The 20,595-nt window shown below is 44.2% G+C and overlaps 1 protein-coding gene across 1 annotated transcript in view; it reads right to left on the reverse strand.

Annotated features, from left to right (window-relative positions):
• Positions 1 to 20,595, reverse strand: part of LOC124622946 (mucin-2-like) — a 243,596-nt gene that overhangs the window by 40,292 nt on the left and 182,709 nt on the right. Inside the window, exons 5-6 of the mRNA XM_047148737.1 lie at positions 7,701 to 7,868; positions 4,011 to 4,189 (exon numbers count right to left, since the gene is read on the reverse strand). Coding sequence (XP_047004693.1) covers positions 4,011 to 4,189; positions 7,701 to 7,868 — 347 coding nt within the window. The remainder of the gene's footprint in view (positions 1 to 4,010; positions 4,190 to 7,700; positions 7,869 to 20,595) is intronic.

A 20,595-nucleotide genomic window follows, 5' to 3' on the forward strand; every position in this document is an offset into this window, starting at 1 on the left:
AGGTTATGAGAGACTATCCTTTCTACGGAAAAAATATAGTATGGTAATAAAATGTAGGAACAAGCAACGACAATAGTGTTTATTAGCGACCAAAGCAGAATTCACTGTGAAAGTTCTTGTCAAAGGTCATGTGGTAAATTGTTCACACTCGTGAGAACTGAAAGAATCGGGAAAGTGTCGTCCCAACATTTCAGAACATATATACTTATTTGCTCGAGAAAATATGTACTAGCAAACACATCAGACAATATGTACAACGCAGTAAATAGCGCCTTTTTGCTTTATCATTTGTACCTTGTTTTCTTGCTAAGTGCCAAATAACAACGAAAATTATTTTTCTCGTCCAATAACCCTGATTTTATCACTATTCAAATAATTTTCATTAAAATATTTACGTTCTTACGTATAGATAACGTAGATGTTTTGTCTGTAAAAGGTAAATACATTTTGTTTTCAGATACGTCATATCTCTTGTAGAAAACTAGTAGGGAAAAAATACCAGGATCTTGTGTAACTTTTGAATGCGCCACGAAAACAAAGCACATAACACAATAAAGATTAAGAAGACACGACAGTACAAAATCCATTTCTATGACAGAAGTGTGAGTTCAATCAGAACAGGTTACAGCTTCGATGTTAGCAGACGTCGCCATAGCCCCTTGTCTCGTGCACCGTACTCGAAAATTTAGAACGCCACAGTCGGCTCAATGTATAGGTCATTGACATCATAGACAAACTCGTGTCGCGGTTGGATGCTGGTTTTACACGCAGGCACGAAAGGCGCATCCATTTAGAGTCATCGATTTTGAGCAGAAAGTCGCTTGTGAGGCTCGGTCCGAAACAGTGTCCCTCCTCCAAACATCCGCCCACGCAACTTCCTACGCATTACCCCGACTGCTAAGTTCACAGCCGTGTGGGGTAGCGTTGCGGTCCGCAGCTCGTGGTCGTGTGGTAGCGTTCTCGCTTCCCGCGCCCGGGTTTCCGGGTTCGATTCCCGGCGGGGTCAGGGATTTTCTCCGCCTCGTGATGACTGGGTGTTGTGTGATATCCTTAGGTTAGTTAGGTTTAAGTAGTTCTAAGTTCTAGGGGACTGATGACCATAGATGTTAAGTCCCATAGTGCTCAGGGCCATTTGAGCCATTTAGCGTTGCGGTCTAAGGCGCATTGTCACGGTCTGTGCGGCTCCCCATGTCGGAGGTTCGAGTCCTCCCTCGGGCAGAGGTGTGTGTGTTGTCCATAGCGTAAGTTAGTTTAAGTTGTGTGTAGGCTTAGGGACCGATGACCTCAGCAGTTTGGTCCCGTAAGACCTTACCAAAAATTTACAATTTTGCTACGTTCGCACGATACCCATCTCCCTAGCAGTCTGCACCGACTCATCACTTCACTTTTCTGCGTATCCGTCGTAATCAGTCAACACGCATGCTTTTCCTTCAAACTTATGCGACTGCCCATCAGTCCATCTGTCTTTTATACACTACTAGCCATTAAAATTGCTACACCACGAAGATGACGTGCTACAGACGTGAAATTTAACCGACAGGAAGAAGATGATGTGATACGCAAATGATTAGCTTTTCGGAGCATTCAGACAAGGTTGGCGCCTGTGGCGACACCTACAACGTGCTAACATGAGTAAAATTTCCAACCGATTTCTCATACACAAACAGCAGTTGACCGGCTGTGCCTGGTGAAACGTTGTTGTGATGCCTCGTGTAAGGAGGACAAATGCGTACCATCACGTTTCCGACTTTGATAAAGGTCGGATGGTAGCCTATCTCGATTGCGGTTTATCGTATGGCGGCATTGCTGCTCGCGTTGGTCGAGATCCAATGACTGTTAGCAGAATATCGAATCGGTGGGTACAGGAGGGTAATACGGAACGCCGTGCTGGATCCCAACGGCCTCGTATCACTAGCAGTCGAAATGACAGGCATCTTATCCGCATGACTGTAACGGATCGTGAAGCCACGTCTCGATCCCTGAGTCAACAGATGGGGACGTTTGCAAGACAACAACCATCTGCAGGAACAGTGCAAAAATGGTTCAAATGGCTCTGAGCACTATGGGACTTAACATCTATGGTCATCAGTCCCCTAGAAATTAGAACTACTTAAACCTAACTAACCTAAGGACATCACACAACACCCAGTCATCACGAGGCAGAGAAAATCCCTGACCCCGCAGGAACAGTTCAACGACGTTTGCAGCAGCATGGACTATCACCTCGGAGACCATGGCTGCGGTTACCATTAACGCTGCAACATAGACAGGAGCGCCTGCGATGGTGTACTCAACGACGAACCTGGGTGCACGAATGACAAAACGTCATTTTTTCGGATGAATCCAGGTTCTGTTTACAGAATCATGATGGTCGCATCCGTGTTTGGCGACATCGCAGTGAACGCACATTGGAAGCGTGTATTCGTCATGTCCATACTGGCGTATCACCCGGCGTGATGGTATGGGGTGCCATCGGTCACCTCTTGTTCGCACTGACGGCACTTTGAACAGTGGACGTTACATTTCAGATGTGTTACGACCCGTGGCTCTACCCTTCATTCGATCCCTGCGGAACCCTATATTTCAGCAGGATAATGCACGAACGCATGCGCAGGTCCTGTACGGGCCTTTGTGGATACAGAAAATGTTCGACTGTTGCCCTAGCCAGCACATTCTCCAGATCTCTCACCAAGTGAAAACGTCTGGTCAATGGTGGCCGAGCAACTGGCTCGTCACAGTACGCCAGTCACTACTCTTGATGAACTGTGGTATCTACATCTACATCCATACTCCGCAAGCCACCTGACGGTGTGTGGCGGATGGTACTTTAAGTACCTCTATTGGTTCTCCCTTCTCTTCCAGTCTCGTATTGTTCGTGGAAAGAAAGATCGTCGGTATGTCTCTGTGAGGGCTCTAATCTCTCTGATTTTATCCTCATGGTCTCTTCGCGAGATATACGTAGGAGGGAGCAATACACTGCTTGACTCCTCGGTGAAGGTATGTTCTAGAACCTTCAACAAAAGCCCGTACCAAGCTACTGAGCGTCTCTCCCGCAAAGTCTTCCACTGGAGTTAATCTACTATCTCCGTAACGCTTTCGCGATTACTAAATGATCCTGTAACGAAGGGCTGCTCGACGTTGGATACTTTCTATCTCTTCTATCAACCTTACCTGGTACGGATGCCACACTGGGTGGGCAAAAAAGTGTACTGTAACCTACTTCCTTTGTTTTCGGATTGCGTTTCCATAGGATTCTTCCAATGAATCTCAGTCTGGCGTCTGCTTTACCGACGATCAACTTTATATAATCATTCCATTTTAAATCACTCCTAATGCGTACTCCCAGATAATTTATGGAATTAACTGCTTCGTGTTGAAGCTGCATGGGCGGCTGTACCTGTACACGCCATCCAAGCTCTGTTTGACTCAATGCCCAGGCTCATCAAGGCCGTTATTACGGCCAGAGGTGGTTGTTCTGGGTACTGATTTCTCAGGATCTATGCACTGAAATTGCGTGAAAATGTAATCACATGTCACTTCTAGTATTATATATTTGTCCAATGAATACCCGTTTATCATCTGCATTTCTTCTTGGTGTAGCAATTTTAATGGCCACTAGTGTATTTTCTTTTAATTAATCAACAAATCAGCATTTTATATTTTGAGTTATGCAACTGACAATCTCTATTTTTATTGTGTCAACATTCATTATGTAAACCGTCCTGTCCAATTTTATAATAACCTTAAAATTTTTACTCTCATATGGCTTATGTCTGCTGACAGCTACCCCCTCCCATCCCACGCCTGAATGGGACGAGGAGGACGAACTGACAATAAAAAGAAAAGAAGTTCTACAGCAACAGAACTCGGACCTCGGTTTCTCGAAAGTGCTTGACAAGTGCCTCATACTACAGGAACATTTGTTACACCTACGAATGTTCCACTGTCGTGCGAAAGACGAGTAAAACATTTGACACGCTGGACGTGAGGAGCTGAGCGCGGTGACTCACTTTGGGCAGCCGTCGGGCCCGGTGAGCTGCAGCTTCTGCGTGTCGGCCGCCTCGTAGTCCTCGCTGTCGTACGCCCAGCAGTCGCGCACGCGCACGTCGTAGCGTCGCTCGCTGTCCTTGATGTACACCAGCACTGTCAGCGGCTCCCCAATCTTGATGATCTCCCCGAGCGGAGACGTCTGCAAAACAATGTTCACTAAGGGGCGGGCTCTCACGCCTAATACTACTCTCTCATACCATTGCGGTTAATCTCTATTCATTTTTAGGGTTCCTTGCCTCAGTCTGTAAAAACGGGACCCTTGTAGAATCGTTTTGTTGTCTGTCTGTCTGTGTGTCCTACTGTTAATAACCTTTCACCCGGGAACGGATAGACGTATCAAGTTGAAATTTTTTTCACATACTGAGATCTTCGGTCCCTTGGCGCTGTAAAACATTTAAGCTTCTAAGTCAATGCAATCAAAAGATACGGCCGTTTACGCCACATATTTTAATACTCTCAAACTCACTCATCGAAACCTGTGGTGTACTTCCCGTTGAACTAGTACCATAAAATTTGGCAAGAAGCAAGGTTTCACAGTACAAGTAAAGGAAAAAATGCTAAAATAGCTAATCTGTAATTATATCACACGAAAAAATATTTTTGGTCATTTTTCTTATCCATTGTTCGTTTGTTAAGCCCGTTTTTCCCTGGAACAGTTTGGCGCAGCAAGCTCAAATTTATCTCAAGTGATGAGGTCCATGGTTCCTTGGCGTTTTAAAAATTGTAAGCTTCTAAGTCAAAAGATACGGTCTTTTACGTCACGTATTTTGATACTCTAAAACTCACTCATCAAAAGTTGTAGGATACTTCGCGTTGACCTAGAATCACGACATTTGGTAAGAAGCAAGGTTTCGGCATACGTCAAGGAAAAAAAACCCGAAAATTGTTAATTCAAATTATATCACACGAAAAGTATTTTCTTTTCATTTTTTATCCGTCTGCCTGTCTGATCGTCTATTAAGACCATTTTTCTCTGAAACATTTTGGCGTATGAAGTTCAGATTGATGTCACATACTAAGGTATATTATCCCTTGGCGGTACATAAAATTTAAGCTTCTAAGTCAATGCAATCAAGAGATTCGGCCATTTATGTCACATACTTTGATATTCGCGGACTCATTCATCAAAAGCTATTGGGCTCCCCCCGTTGACATAGAATCATGAAATTCGGCAAGAAGCAATGTTTCACAGTACAAGGAAAGTAAAAAGTCTGAAACTTATTAAATTGTAATTATATCGCATAAAAATATCTTTTGACATTTGAACATCAACTGCTTGCATCATACGTTATAATCATAACGGAAAAACGTTACTGCACGCAGACATAAAATGTAAGCTTTAGTCATGTTTTCGTAAGTAAATAAAAATATATTATTAAATATTCTTTCTACATATATAAACTAAAGACCCTCTCATTTCTTTTTGTAGACCTGGTTAATCTAAGGAACGTCTGTACAGATTATGGTATGGCCTTGGAATTCTCAGGACCAATATCTTTCCAGTATCGACATACTTCTGAGAATTTTGTCCTTTCAGAATCACATATGACAGTACTGTCAGTACTCTTATATGTGGTTCTTAGCAGACAAGACGAGTTGCTGACGCAACTACTTAGATCTGAAGATGATCCAGAATGATCGCAACATGTAATGTAATTAAAAATGTGCACCTGAGACGGAACAATAAATGAGAATTATCTTCAGAATTTTAAATATTGCTCTTTTGCATTCCCTGTACCAAAAGTTTATATTAGTTTCCTCTGTAAAAATGATAATGCTAGTTCGTCCAAAAATTTTCTTCTTACTATTGGTACAGCCGTTGCGTTATAGAATACTCAGCAGTTGTTACCGAGCTAAGCACCTTTAACACTAACTCGAATAACAATGAGAATTTGAAACGCTGCTAATTCCAGAGAGTAGGCAGCTAGAATGAATGTTCACTGTGTAGTGGAGTTTGTGCTCATTTGAAACTTCTTGACAGGTTCAAGGTGTCTGACGGACCGTCACTCGAATCCAGGACCTTTGACTCTCGCAGTCAAGTGCACTACGGCTGAGCTACCCAAGTATGACTTACAGCTTTGCATCCACCAGTTTTCAGAAGATATGTACGTATGCGTTGTGTATCTCTCGGTCCTCAGCTACTTCAATTACTCAAGAGCTCGCGTGCACACAATTATTTGCCTGACAGTAAAGTGGGCTCTGGACACTGTTGCAGACACTGAAAATGTCTTCGTGAAACTGTTCACATGTTCCGTTGCTGTAAGCCTCCCAGGAACCACTTGTGCGTTGCTGAAACTGAATGCAGTGTCCCCTGAGTGGTAGCTATCCCACCTAACACAAGTGCGGTGCTGGTTGCCGGCTACGAGGCGCTTATGACGTTGTAGCTTCCCGCCTTTTTTTCCATCCTAATCTGTACAACTTGACATTATTGTATGTCATTTAGTCTAACTGATTCGCAGTCTACTCAGAACCACGTATGAGAGTACTGTCAGTACTTTGACATGTGGTTCTGAGTAGGCAAGACGGCTTGCTGATGCAAGTGCTTAGATCTGAATATGATCCGGAATGACTGAAACATTTAATTTGATTAAAAATGTGCAGCTGAGACTCAGAAATAAATGATAATTACCTTAATTTGCTAAACAGTTGGTGAATCTTTCAGGACAATTATGTTGACTGTAGCGATTTGAAATTATTCCCATCATTGTAGGAGAGACTGGAAAGCTCATCTTCTACCTTCCAAAATTCACAGAGGTTCTGCTGCAAAACTTGCGAGACTAGCACTCTGAAGAAAGGATATTTCGAAGACATGGCTTAACCACAGCCTGGTGAATGTTTCCAGCTTGGATGAGGACGTGAAGCACTGGCGAAAGTAAAGCTATGAGGAGGGGTCGTGAATCGTGCTTGAGTAACACACTTTCCCGCGAAAGGCAAAGGTCTCGAGTTTGAATCGCGGTCCGGAAATAGTTTAATATACTAGGAAGTTTCGTATTAGCGCACACTCCGCTGCAGTGCGAAAATTTTATTCTGGAAACAATCCCCTAAGCTGTGAATAAGCCATGTCTCTTCAATATCCTTTCTTCCGGTAGTAACAGTCGTGCAAGTTTCGCAGGGGAATATCTGTGAAGTTTGGAAGGTAGGAGATCACGTATTGGTGTAAGTAAATCGATAAGGACGGGTCGTGAGTCGTTCTTTGGTAACTCAGTGATTGGTTTGCATGCACACTCTGCTGCAGAGTGAAAAATCAATTCTACTGCGCATTTGTCGTATCTTAAAAAAATTGTATTAGGGACACTGTGACACCATCGCTTCCCCCCGAACCCAATCCTAGATCCGCATCTGCTGGAGTATTTGGTTAGAGTCTACTACAGGACATTCCTCTTAAAGAAGAAGAAAAAAAAAAAAAAACAAAAAAAAAACATAACAGTATGACACTGCGAGTTATCAACTATTTTGCAAGGGTAAGAATGATGATAATGACGCTTTGTGATGTTACACAAGGGAATCCATCAGTTATTCAACACGCATTTAATTAATCTGTCAGAGATGCCATAGAAATAGCTTTTCAAGCATGAGGATGCAAGTGGTGTCTCGAGACAGAGGAGTGAGAGAGTGGGTTAGAGTTGGACAGGGTAAGACAGATTACTCACGTTGGGGAAGTAGCCGCGGCGGATGTCCATCCAGCAGTCGACGGTGCCCGTGGTCACCGGCACGGAGACCACCTCGAGCATGTCGACGACGAACGGCCGGAAGAGCACCGTCTTCTCCTGCAGGCTCGCCGTGGCGCACGACACCTTGCGCGCGATGTCCCACGCCTCCTGCGAACACAGCCACGGACACCCGTCGCCATTTATAACTGCCACCCTGTCCCCACGTCATGATGACGGCGACGACGAATGTTTTTAGGTGCCAAACTGCAGGGTCATTAGCACTCTTGCATAGAACAAAACAACAGTAACAACACAAGAGCGCAAGTCACAAGTTTTAAAATAGATTGCTGCCGTACATCAAGAGCTCAGACGGCAAGCCAGTGCTAAACAAAGAAGGGTAAGCAGAAAGGTGCAAAAATGTGTAGAAGGGCTATAAAAGGAAAATGAAATTGAAGACAGAAAGGATATAAAAATGAGACACGATATTGCGAAAGGAGTTTGAGAGAGCTGTGGAAGACCTAAGTCCAAAAAAGATCTCTGGAGTAGACGACATTCACTCAGAATTATTGATATCCATGCGAGAATACCATTGGTGACAAATTCCTCGGTATGACTGAAACAAAGGACGGTTGAAAGAAAGTAAATATGTCTGGAACGGTTAGGTAGGGATTGGGGGGCGTAATGGGACAGCGGAGCTTGCGACAGGTCTGGACACGAATCTCAGTTTTGTGCCGCTCCCTGTGCATTGTCGTCACGTACAGGAGGCTCTATTGTGTTTTAATAGCCAAAAGTTAAGCATTTTTATTCTGTTATATCACGTATTTTATTTAACTCAAAATATTGAATGTCTGTTTGTGACTTTCATGTAGTTTGTAGAGTTCGGAATAATAACTAATTTTAATGTGTTACTATTACCACCAGTACTATAAACTGTATTTTGCCAAAGGTGGGGCTGGGGATGGTTGAAACAATTTTTGTGGGTACGGTTGAAACAGTCAGTATATTTATTTTTTTAAATTTATTTATTTAATTTTTTTTTACGGCGCGGTTTACTATTGAAATTCTGAGAGAGTACGTTCCGGGAAGAATCGGACAACATATTAATTCCTCCACATACGTCTCCCGAAATGACTGCAACAAGAAAATAAGAGAAATTAGAGCTGATGCAGAAGTTTACAGACAATCATTCTTCCCATGCGCCGTTCGCGAATGGAACAGGGAAGGGATATAAAAAAAATGGCTCTGAGCACAATGGGACTTAACATCGATGGTCATCAGTCCCCTAGAACTTAGAACTTCTTAAACCTAACTAACCTAAGGACATCACACAACACCCAGTCATCAAGAGGCAGAGGCCTGACCCCGCCGGGAATCGAACCCGGGGATATCAGATAGTGGTACCAGAAGTACGCTCTGCCACACGCTGTTAGATGATTTGGGGAGTACTTTTATTTATTTATTTATCGTATCCAAGACATCACCATTTTACAAAAAAAATTATATTACAATGCAAGAGAAGCAGTTATAATACCATAATACATGGTTATAAGGTAAATTAACTACAATAATATAGAAAAGTATGTAACATATAATGATAAGCGCTAAGGATGCGAAACAGAGCGATTTTCATATCCCACGTGAAGCCCAATACACTGCAGCTTGAATAGCCTTGTCATTTGCTTCAAATAGGTCTTGAGTCGAACACGGGTTGTTTAGTTTCCTGCAGACCAGTAGGTGTTGTGGGTCTTGCTGTTCTCCACACTCGCAGGGCTCGTCTGCGCTGATGTAGCCCCATTTTTCCAAGTTTGCTCTGCATCTTGATACGCCTGTTCGTAGTCTATTCAGGGCTTTCCAGGTCGTATATGGGAGTTCAGAGGCAGCTGTGGGTTCTTCCCTGGGGCTATTCCCTGGTCTTCCTGGGTCCACATTGTACCACAGCTCTTCTCGTCGTGCTCTAGGTGATAAAAGAGTTGCTTCAGTTGTTCGTAGGAAACTCTTCCTTGATTTAAGTCGGCGAGGTTGAAGATTGTATCCGAACATTGGATGCCTGGGATCTGTCTCCTGTTTATGTTTCTCGATTTCTGCGGCAGCCCTTCTTCTGATGTCTGGCGGGGCTATGCCCATGAGGTGGTACAGCTGCTTTGTGGGAGTTGGGCGGAGGCATCCTGTCACGATGCGTCCAGTCTCATTCAATGCTATATTTACTTGTTCAGCGTGGGTGGAATTTTGCCAAACGGGTGCCGAGTACTCCGCAGTGGAGAAACATAAAGCTAAAGCTGACGTGCGGAGAACTGTAGGTTGCGCTCCCCATCTGCTATTTGTTAGCTTGCGGATGATGTTGTTCCTGGCACTCACTTTCATCTTTGTGGCCAAACAGTGTTCCTTGTAGGTGAGAGCACGGTCAAGTTTAATCCCAAGATATTTTGGTGTGTCGCAGTGAGATAGATGTTGTCCCTTCCAGCTTATGTTGAGTTTCCTCCTTGCTTCCTTATTACGTAGGTGAAAAGCACAGACCTGGGTTTTTGCTGGGTTTGGCTTGAGGTGGTTATTATCATAATAGTCACCCAGCTTTTCAATCGCTAAAGTTAATTTACTTTCTACCTCTTCAAAGGTTTTTCCCTGGGTGGCAACGACTGTATCGTCTGCATAGATGAAGGAGCGAGCGTCCATGCTGATCGGTTGGTCATTGGTATAAATATTATACAGCAATGGGGCGAGGACGCTACCTTGAGGTAGGCCGTTTTTCTGGGTCCGCCATCGGCTCTTCTTCGACTGCAGCGTGACAAAATACCGTCTATTCTGCAACAGGCACTGGATGAATTGCGCCAGTCGGTAGTCTTTTGTGGTGTTATATATTTTTGATATTAACTTACTGTGGTTTATGGTGTCGTAAGCTGCTGTAAGGTCGATAAAGGCTGCACCTGTAATTTGTTTCCGCTCGTATCCATCTTCTATGTACTGTGTAAGGTTGAGGATTTGTCCGCAGCATGACCTTCCTGGGCGGAATCCTGCTTGCTCTTTAATTATATTCTTGTCTACATGTTCTGAGATGCGGTTAAGGATCATTCTTTCTAAGACTTTATAGAGCTGACAAAGTAGGGAGATAGGCCGAAAATTTTTAGGGTCTGTGGGGTTTTTTCCAGGTTTTGGTATAGCTACTATATTTGCCTTCCGCCAAGTCTTGGGGATTTTCATTTCAAGAACACATTTGTTCATCATATCTAGTAACCACCGTCTGGGAACAGGTCCGAACATTTTTATTTGTTCTGGGCGTAGATCATCTAGGCCAGCGGCTTTATTAATTTTCATTATGGAGATGGAATCTTCTAATTCTTTTAGAGTAAAGGAGGTGCCTAGGTGGTCTTTTTCTTGAGTGCCTCTCTGTAGTTTCTTTCTTGGGTGCTTCCTGTTGGTTTTACCATTAAGTAGAAGTTGATTTGCTATTTGATTTGGTGTGACCTTATACAAATTTTGTGTATTAGATGAGGGGTCATTATTGATGTTTTTAAGAAGTTTCCAGGCCTTTCGGCTATTCTGTTTCATGTCTAGGTTTGTGATTAGATTACACCATTTCATTGTTCTTGAGGCTGGTATGGCCTCGAGGAGTTCTTCTCCCGCCATAGTTGTTTCCTCTGAAAAAGGGTTTTCCTCGAAGAGCTGTTGGTAATGTTCCAGAAGAACCTTTGAGTTTCCATCAAGTCCAGGGATATAACTAGTTCTGCAGCCTCGGGGGATATTTCTTCGGGAGACAGTTTTAACTAATTCAATGAAAGCGTCATATTTTTCCGGGCTAGCATCAAGGTTCTGCACCTCTTTGTCAAGTTCTTCAGATAATTTGTCCCATAGGGCACGTTTAAAATTAAAACGTCTTTGGAAATGGGTGGTTGCTGGTTTAACAACTGCTTCAACCAGACATAATATAGCTCGGTGCTGTGTATGTGGGAGGGGGTCTCCCACATCCTTCCTGGTTTGATGTGCTACGTTTTCGCTGACAAAGATGTTATCTGGATTGTATCCACGGTTCCACCTGTTGCTGTTGAAGGAATATGGAAGTTTAGGGTCGTGTATTAGTTTAAGGCCAGTTGAGTCTGCCCAGGTTTCTAGGTCGTCCCCACTTTTGTCTGCCTGCCTGTACCCCCAGGCTGATCCATGACAGTTGAAGTCGCCCATTACTATTTTCGTTGGTTGTGAGTTGAAGTTGGTTGGCTCACTGAATCTGAACTCCCTGCTCGGAGGCTTATATATAGACGTCACAGTGCAGGACTGTAACTCTACAGTCAAGATTTCGATGTCATCTTGAGATGTCAGTTCTGCAGATATAATACCTATGCCCATTTTGGTGAAGATTGCGCTGCCATATTGCTCGTGTGGTCTTTCAATTACTAATTTAATTCCGTGGATCTTTGGTCTTCTATTTGTGGGGCCAATGTGGGTCTCTTGGATTAGTAAGAGATCACAGTTGTGAGTTTTACATGCTACAGCAAGTAGCACTTCTTTCTCATGAGAGAGCCCTTCAATGTTTATGGACATTATATTTAGCGCTGGCTTTGATGAAAGCCTTTTTGTGGTGTCTTGGTGTTGAAAGGATTGGCCGTTAGGCACAGGCCTAACGTTGTCCAGGGTACGCCCGATCGTTGTCATGATCTTCGGGGAGGCTCCTTTCGTGTACCCCCGGGGAGTACTGATGTAGATATAGAGAATAAATCAAGAAAAAAACCGTTAGTTGGCGTGCAAAACTTATGAGAAAGGCAAAGTGTCCTCGGATTACAAAAAGAATTAATAAATGTAATTCCAAAAAACGGTAGTTGCGGTCACGTGTGAATATTACCGAACTATCCGTTTAACAAGTTATAGTTGCAAAATACTGACATAAGTTATTTACAGAATACTAAAAAAAACTGGTAGAATCCAACCTTGGGGAAGATTCGTTTGGGTTCGGGAGAAATGCAGGAACATGCGAGTCAATATGACCCTAAGATTCATCTTAGAAGAAAGGAAAACCTATGTTTATAGCATCTGTATAAGGGTGATCAAAAATGTTTCCGTCCGAGGGCATTGCTGCGCCGTGTATGCAACGTAGCACGGCTTCGATGCGAGTATATAAGCACCGATATGTAGGCAAAAGGTTAATGTTGCCTTAATGTCTTTCCGATGTGTGTGCGGTAAACGCGGAAATGTGAACTAAAACGACGTTTTTCTCGAATGCGTCCAAAAAGGACTAACGTGTTATTCTTTTCTTAGCTGCCGAAGGACAAGCACCGGTAGGCATCTATCGGAGAATGAAGAACGTGTATGGGACAGCATGTCTATCGAAAACCACCGTTGTGGAATGGTGCGCCAAGGGGTGTTTCTGCTTCACGATAACGCACGTCCTCATATCGCAAACGTCATAACTGTAGAATAAGCCAACTAAAGTGGGAGACACTCGAGCACCCGCCTTGTAGTACTGATCTCTCCCCATCCGATTATCAAGCCTTCGGTCCCTTAAAAAAAGGTTTTGAAAGGTCGACCATTCCTGTTGCACGAAGATGTGCAGCAAGCAGTTACTAACTTCTTCACGAAGCAGGACACAGTGTTTTACCAAACGGGTATTTTCAACATGATGCGTCCGTGGGATGATTGCCTCAGTGCTCACGGTGATTTCGCCTGATTACCACACCGATTCTGGACAGCACGGCCTTCGAACAGAAACTTCTTGATCGCCCCTTGTAGATTTAGAAAAAGCTTTTGACAATTTCGATTGAACTAGATTGTTAGAAATTCTGAAGCCAGCAAGATTAAAGAACAGAGAAAGAAACCTTATTTACAACTTGTACAGAAACCGGGCTGCAGTTATGTCATTCGAAGGGCAAGCAATAATTGACAAGGGAGTGAGACAGAGTTGTTCCCAAACCCCGATGTTATTAAATCTGTACATTGAGTAGGCTGTAGAAGAGACCAAGGAGATATTTGGAAAGGATATTGAAATTCTGGGAAAAAAATAAACACTTTGAGTATTTAGGGATGGAAAATAAACAAACTCTGTTTTTGATTTACTACGAGGGCAGTTCAATAAGTAATGCAACACTTTTTTTTTCTGAAACAGGGGTTGTTTTATTCAGCATTGAAATACACCAGGTTATTCCCTAATCTTTTAGCTACACAACACTATTTTTCAACGTAATCTCCATTCAATGCTACGGCCTTACGCCACCTTGAAATGAGGGCCTGTATGCCTGCACGGTACCATTCCACTGGTCGATGTCGGAGCTAACGTCGTACTGCATCAATAACTTCTTCATCATCCGCGTAGTGCCTCCCACGGATTGCGTCCTTCATTGGGCCAAACATATGGAAATCCGACGGTGCGAGATCGGGGCTGTAGGGTGCATGAGGAAGAACAGTCCACTGAAGTTTTGTGAGCTCCTCTCGGGTGCGAAGACTTGTGTGAGGTCTTCCGTTGTCATGAAGAAGGAGAAGTTCGTTCAGATTTTTGTGCCTACGAACACGCTGAAGTCGTTTCTGCAATTTCTGAAGAGTAGCACAATACACTTCAGAGTTGATCGTTTGACCATGGGGAAGCACATCGAACAGAATAACCCCTTCAGCGTTCCAGAAGACTGTAACCATGTCTTTACCGGCTGAGGGTATGGCTTTAAACTTTTTCTTAGTAGGGGAGTGGGTGTGGCGCCACTCCATTGATTGCCGTTTTGTTTCAGGTTCGAAGTGATGAACCCATGTTTCATCGCCTGTAACAATCTTTGACAAGAAATTGTCACCCTCAACCACATGACGAGCAAGCAATTCTGCACAGATGGTTCTCCTTTGCTCTTTACGGTGTTCGGTTAGACAACGAGGGACCCAGCGGGAACAAACCTTTGAATATCCCAACTGGTGAACAATTGTGACAGCACTACCAACAGAGATGTCAAGTTGAGCACTGAGTTGTTTGATGGTGATCCGTCGATCATCTCGAACGAGTGTGTTCGCACGCTCCGCCATTGCAGGAGTCACAGCTATGCACGGCCGGTCCGCACGCGGGAGATCAGACAGTCTTGCTTGACCTTGCGGCGATGTTGACACACGCTTTGCCCAACGACTCACCGTGCTTTTGTCCACTGCCAGATCACCGTAGACATTCTGCAAGCGCCTATGAATATCTGAGATGCCCTGGTTTTCCGCCAAAAGAAACTCGATCACTGCCCGTTGTTTGCAACGCACATCCGTTACAGACGCCATTTTAACAGCTCCGTACAGCGCTGCCACCTGTCGGAAGTCAATGAAACTATACGAGACGAAGCGGGAATGTTTGAAAATATTCCACAAGAAATTTCCGGTTTTTTCAACCAAAATTGGCCGAGAAAAAAAATGTGTTGCATTACTTATTGAACTGCCCTCGTAATACGATATTAACAGTACAAAGATAGAGTATGTTTGTTTTTAAACATCAGATATGAAATTTTTCTACTTCTACATATACGTTTGCACTCTGCAAGCCAGATTATGGTGTGGCGGAGGTACTTTGATTACCACTGTCATTTCTCCCTTTCCTGTCGGCCGGAGTGGCCGTGCGGTTCTAGGCGCTACAGTCTGGAACCGAGCGACCACTACGGTCGCAGGTTCGAATCCTGCCTCGGGCATGGATGTGTGTGATGTCCTTAGGTTAGTTAGGTTTAATTAGTTCTAAGTTATAGGCGACTGATGACCTCAGAAGTTAAATCGCATAGTGCTCAGAGCCATTTGAACCATTTGAACCATCTCCGTTTCCTGTTCCAGTCGCGAATGATTCGCGGGGACAGTGAATATTTGTAAGCCTTGCTGTAAGCTCGAATCTCTCAGATATTGCGTCCATACTCTTTTCTCGACATACAAGTTGAGGAATCAACACAGAATGCTAATCACTTTAAAACTATATTAGATATTAACAAATGTTTTTCAACATGTGATAAGGAAACTCACAAAGTTTCTTTTTTACCTTCCAAGTGAATTAATTCTGATATCCTAGGCAAGAACAATACAAAGAATGACTTTTTCGAAAAGATTTGTTTCCCCAATGAGGCAACGTTTCGCGTATCCGGGAAACCAATCGTCATAATGTTCATACATAGGGTTCACAGCATCCTCATGTTACACGGGAAATGGAAAGAGATAGTCCCATGCTCAGTGTCTGGTGCACACAATTGTATCGCCGGTCTCTTCTTTTTCATCGAGTCTGCTGTCAGTGCTGGTATTTGCCAGGACAAGTTACAAGAGTTTGCTGTTCCACAACTGGGACACCTGCAAACCGATGTCATATTCCAGCACGATGTGGCACCACCCTACCGGTCCCTAAATGTCCGTCAATTTCTAGATGAAAAGTTTCCGGATAGGTGGACTGGACGAGATGATTCAGTTCGATGGCCGCTACGATCCTCTGACCTCACACCACCAGTCGTCTTCCTGTGGGATTTTGTAAAGGATCTGGTGTACCAAACCAAGGTTAGAGACCTACAGGACTTGAAGGCACTCATTCGCAATGTATTTGTACATGCCGCCGTGGACATCTTGAATCGTATGTGGCGAGAAATGCAATTCCGACTAGACATTACCTGCGCCACTGAGGTTGCACATATTGATGTGTATAAATGAGGAAATAAAGCATTATGAGTTATCTTATCACGTGTTGAAAACCACTTGTTAATATCTAGCAGAGTTTTAAAGATATTAAAGTCTTAAGTTGTGAAGACAGTTTATGGGAACCCTGTATAATAACTGACTCTTCTAGGAACGTTAGCTTTCGGAATTTTAACAGTGAAACACACCTCGATGCAAAACGCATCTCTTTGGACTTCTGTCAGTGGAATACGGAAGAATGTCATGAAGGTCTCCGAGATGCTTCTAAGCTTACAAAACGATCCTGTGACGAAACGCGCTGCTCTTCTTCATTTCCTCTATCAGTCCTATAGATACGGATCCCAGACTGACAAGAAATATTCAGGCATTGGTCAAACGAGGGGTTTGTAAGCTACCTCCTTTCTCAGTGGGCTACGTTTCCTGAGTGTTCTTTCGACGAATCTCTGTCTGTCATCTGCCTTACTTGCGATTAGTTTCACATGGCCGTTACAGATTAAATCTCTACATACGCATATTTTATGTATTTGACTGCTTCCAGTGATTGCTCTGCAATCCTGTTATCATACAAAAATGGGCCTTCGTGCCTCATTGTTGAAGTATCTTACATCTGTTTATGTTAAGAACCAATTTCCAGTGCTTACACAAATTATCGTCCCTCTGCAGGTTTGCCTACATTTCGGTACAATTTTCTATTACCACGACTTCTCTGTATATAACAGCATCATCCGCGAAAGCCTCGTGGAACTTCCAACGTCCTCCACTAGGTCATTTATATGCAGGGAGATTTAGCTGCCCCTACCGATAGATTTTATGCAACCCGCAAGACCTTCAAATACCACACACATGATTTTCATATTTTCTCGCTCGCTATGGGCAAACTATTAACGCTACATAAAAAGTGAACAAGGCTTTTTTGTGGAGATTTAATGTAGTTAAATTTTGTACTGAATGCTTTTTTGCTGCTTGCCCTATTTTCGAATTATTCAAGAAAAACATACAAAGGTGACATTCCAAAGCGTTTTTCTTCAATAACTCTAAAACTGTGGATTCCAGCGAAAACATATCTCAGTACAAAATTTAACTACATTAAATTTCCTACAAAAAGGTCCTGTTCATTTACTCTGTGGGACCAGTAGGTTGCCGAGCGGTTCTGGAACTGCGCTGCTGCTACCGTCACAGGTTCGAATTTTGCCTCGGGCATGGATGTGTGTGATGTCCTTAGGTTAGTTAGGTTCAAGTAGTTATAAGTCTAGGGGACTGATGACCTTAGATGTTAAGTCCCATAGTGCTTAGAGGCATTTGACTTCAACCAGTAGGTTGTGCGTAGCGAGTGAGAGAATGTGAAAATCTCACTATGTTTTTGAAGGTCTTGCGGGTCGAAAAAACACGTAGGTAGCGGCAGCTGAATCATCCTGTATATTGTGAAAATTACCGGACGTGTTGAGCCGTGCCGCGAATCGATCGATCTTGTCATGCTCTGATGTGTACTCATCTTTGGCCGTCCGCAGCTCGTGGTCGTGCGGTTGCGTTCTCGCTTCCCACGCCCGGGTTCCCGGGTTCGATTCCCGGCGGGGTCAGGGATTTTCTCTGCTTCGTGATGACTGGGTGTTGTGTGCTGTCCTTAGGTTAGTTAGGTTTAAGTAGTTCTAAGTTCTAGGGGACTGATGACCATAGATGTTGAGTCCCATAGTGCTCAGAGCCATTTGAACCATCTTTGGCCAGAGGGCGTGGCTGGCGGCCTGATTTGCCGCACGGGAGGGGCCTCGCTCTATTGACTTTCGACCATCGAAGATCGAGGTTGGCTGAGGAGCAGAGCCGGGAATGCGTCACAATTCTACTCCGTGTTGACTCGAGTGGCCTCGTGTTCTGTGTCTGTGGTTCGTCACTGAAAGCCCTCCTGGGGCATGCGGGCTATACTGACCGTGGGGACTTGGACGGATGAGAGTAGAGCCGGCTGAGTGGAGCAAGCTGCCCGGTGTTTATCGCCGTAACGGCGTTCTGGTGGGCAGCAGCTACCAGCTAAGGAGTTCTACCACTGGGGGAAAGCGGTACTTACACCGACGTCCATCTGTGTTCTCTAGCAGCTCGTCGAAACTTTCCCTGTGCTTAAGTTCGTTGTGTCGTAGCTTGTGGCCTTGGGACAAGACATTATTCTATGCGACCAATTCTTTTAATCTTTTCAGTGGCTTTAATCAGTGATGCTTGTATTACGTTCCTCGTGCTACTGACTGGTATACATTGGTTTTTCGTGGTCGGACAAGCATGCTTTAGACCGTTAAATTTGCTTGTTGTGCAACTCAACCTCCCTTAAAGTGTACTTCTGGTTCCTATAATTATTTTTTTAAAGAACCATTCCCTTCTAAATTTTATGATTTCTGAAAGAGTTCTGTAATGCATTCCCCAGTTTTGCTTCATCTATATGGGCTTTCCAATCTGTGCAACTTGTGACATACGGTGGGTGAAGTCCACAGCCCTTCCTGTGTGCGCTGATGGACGCTCTCATTCTTTCTTGGCTCTGTAACTCATTCTTAATACGACGAAGCTGTTGGGCGCATCCCGTCTCTTGTTTACTGCCATGCCATGCGAGTTGTTTGGGTTTATGTACACGGTGTGATCGAAAGTATCCGGACACCTGGCTGAATATGACTTAAATATTCGTGGCGCCCTCCATCGGCAATGCTGGAATTCAGTATGGTGTTTGCCCACTCTTAGCCTTGGTGACAGCTTCCACTCTCGCAGGCATACGTTCAGTCAGGTGCTGGAAGGTCTCTTGGGGAATGGCAGCCATTCTTCACGGAGTGCTGCACTGAGGAGAGGTATCGATGTCGGTCGATGAGGCCTGGCACGAAGTCGGCGTTCCAAAACATCCCAAAGGTGTTCTATAGGATTCAGGTCAGGACTCTGTGCAGGCCAGTCCATTACAGGGATGTTATTGTCGCGTAACCACTCCGCCACAGGCAGTGCATTATGAACAGGTGTTCGATCGCGTTGAAAGATGCTCTTCAACAGTGGGAAGTAAGAAGATGCTTGAAACATCAATGTAGGCCTGTGCTGTGATAGAGCCACGCAAAACAACAAGCGGTGCAAGCTCCCTCCATGAAAAACACGACCACACTCTAACACCACCGCCTCCGAATTTTACTGTTAGTATTACACACGCTGGCAGATGACGTTCACCGGGCATTCCCCATACCCACACCCTGCCATCGGATCACGACATTGTGTACTGTGATTCGTCACTCCACACAACGTTTCTCCACTATTCAATCGTCTAATGTTTATGCTCCTTACACCAAGCGAGGCATCGTTTGCCATTTACTGGCATGATGTGTGGCTTATGAGCAGCCGCTCGACCTTGACATCCAAGTTTTCTCACCTGGCGCCTAACTGCCATAGTACTTGCTGTGGATCCTGATGCAGATTGGAATTCCTGTGTGATGGTCTGGATAGATGTTTGCCTGTTACACATTACGATCCTGTTCAACGGTCGGCGGTCTCTGTCAATCAACAGAAGAGGTCGGCCTGTACCATTTTGTTCCGTACGTGTCCCTGCACGTTTACACTTCACTATCACATCGGAAACAGTGGACCTAGGGATGTTTAGGAGCGTGGAAATGTCGCGTACAGACGTATGAGACAAGTGATACCCAATCAACTGACCACGTTCGAAGTCCATGAGTTCCCCAGAGCGCCCCATTCTACTCTCTCACGATGTCTAATGACTACTGAGGTCGCTGATACGGAGTATCTGGCAGTAGGCGGCAGCAGAATGCACCTAACATGAAAAACGTATGTTTTTGGGGTTGTCCGGATACTTTTGGTCACATAGTGTACGCATATATGTGGTGTCTGTTGTTTCGAACATGTCCAAAAGAACAGACACCGTGTTGATGCAGCAGCCACTATAAATCAAGACACGAAGGAATTAAAGATATTAACTGTCAGTGGGAACTGATGTGCAGATGACGGAGATAATGAGCAGGGGCACTACATCAGCAGTGTGTAGTGTAAATTGAGGGTAGTCCATGCAGTTCTGTTAACCACTGTGCCCGGATGGCGTAGTGGTCAGCGCTTATGCTTTGTAAACAGGAGACCCGAATCCGAGTCCCAGTCTGGCACAAATTTTCAACTTTGTCCATTGAGATAAATAAATACCCACTGACATTTAATGTCTTTAAAACCTTTGCGTCTTGATCCGTAGTGGCTGCAGGATTAACATGGTGTTTGTCCTTTCGGACATGTCCGATAATCAACGTGATGATGGCCAATGACAACTTCAGTGCAGATGTACATCAAGGTCGAC

This window comes from Schistocerca americana, chromosome 7, assembly GCF_021461395.2.
Source record: "Schistocerca americana isolate TAMUIC-IGC-003095 chromosome 7, iqSchAmer2.1, whole genome shotgun sequence".
NCBI classification, from domain to species: domain Eukaryota; kingdom Metazoa; phylum Arthropoda; class Insecta; order Orthoptera; family Acrididae; genus Schistocerca; species Schistocerca americana.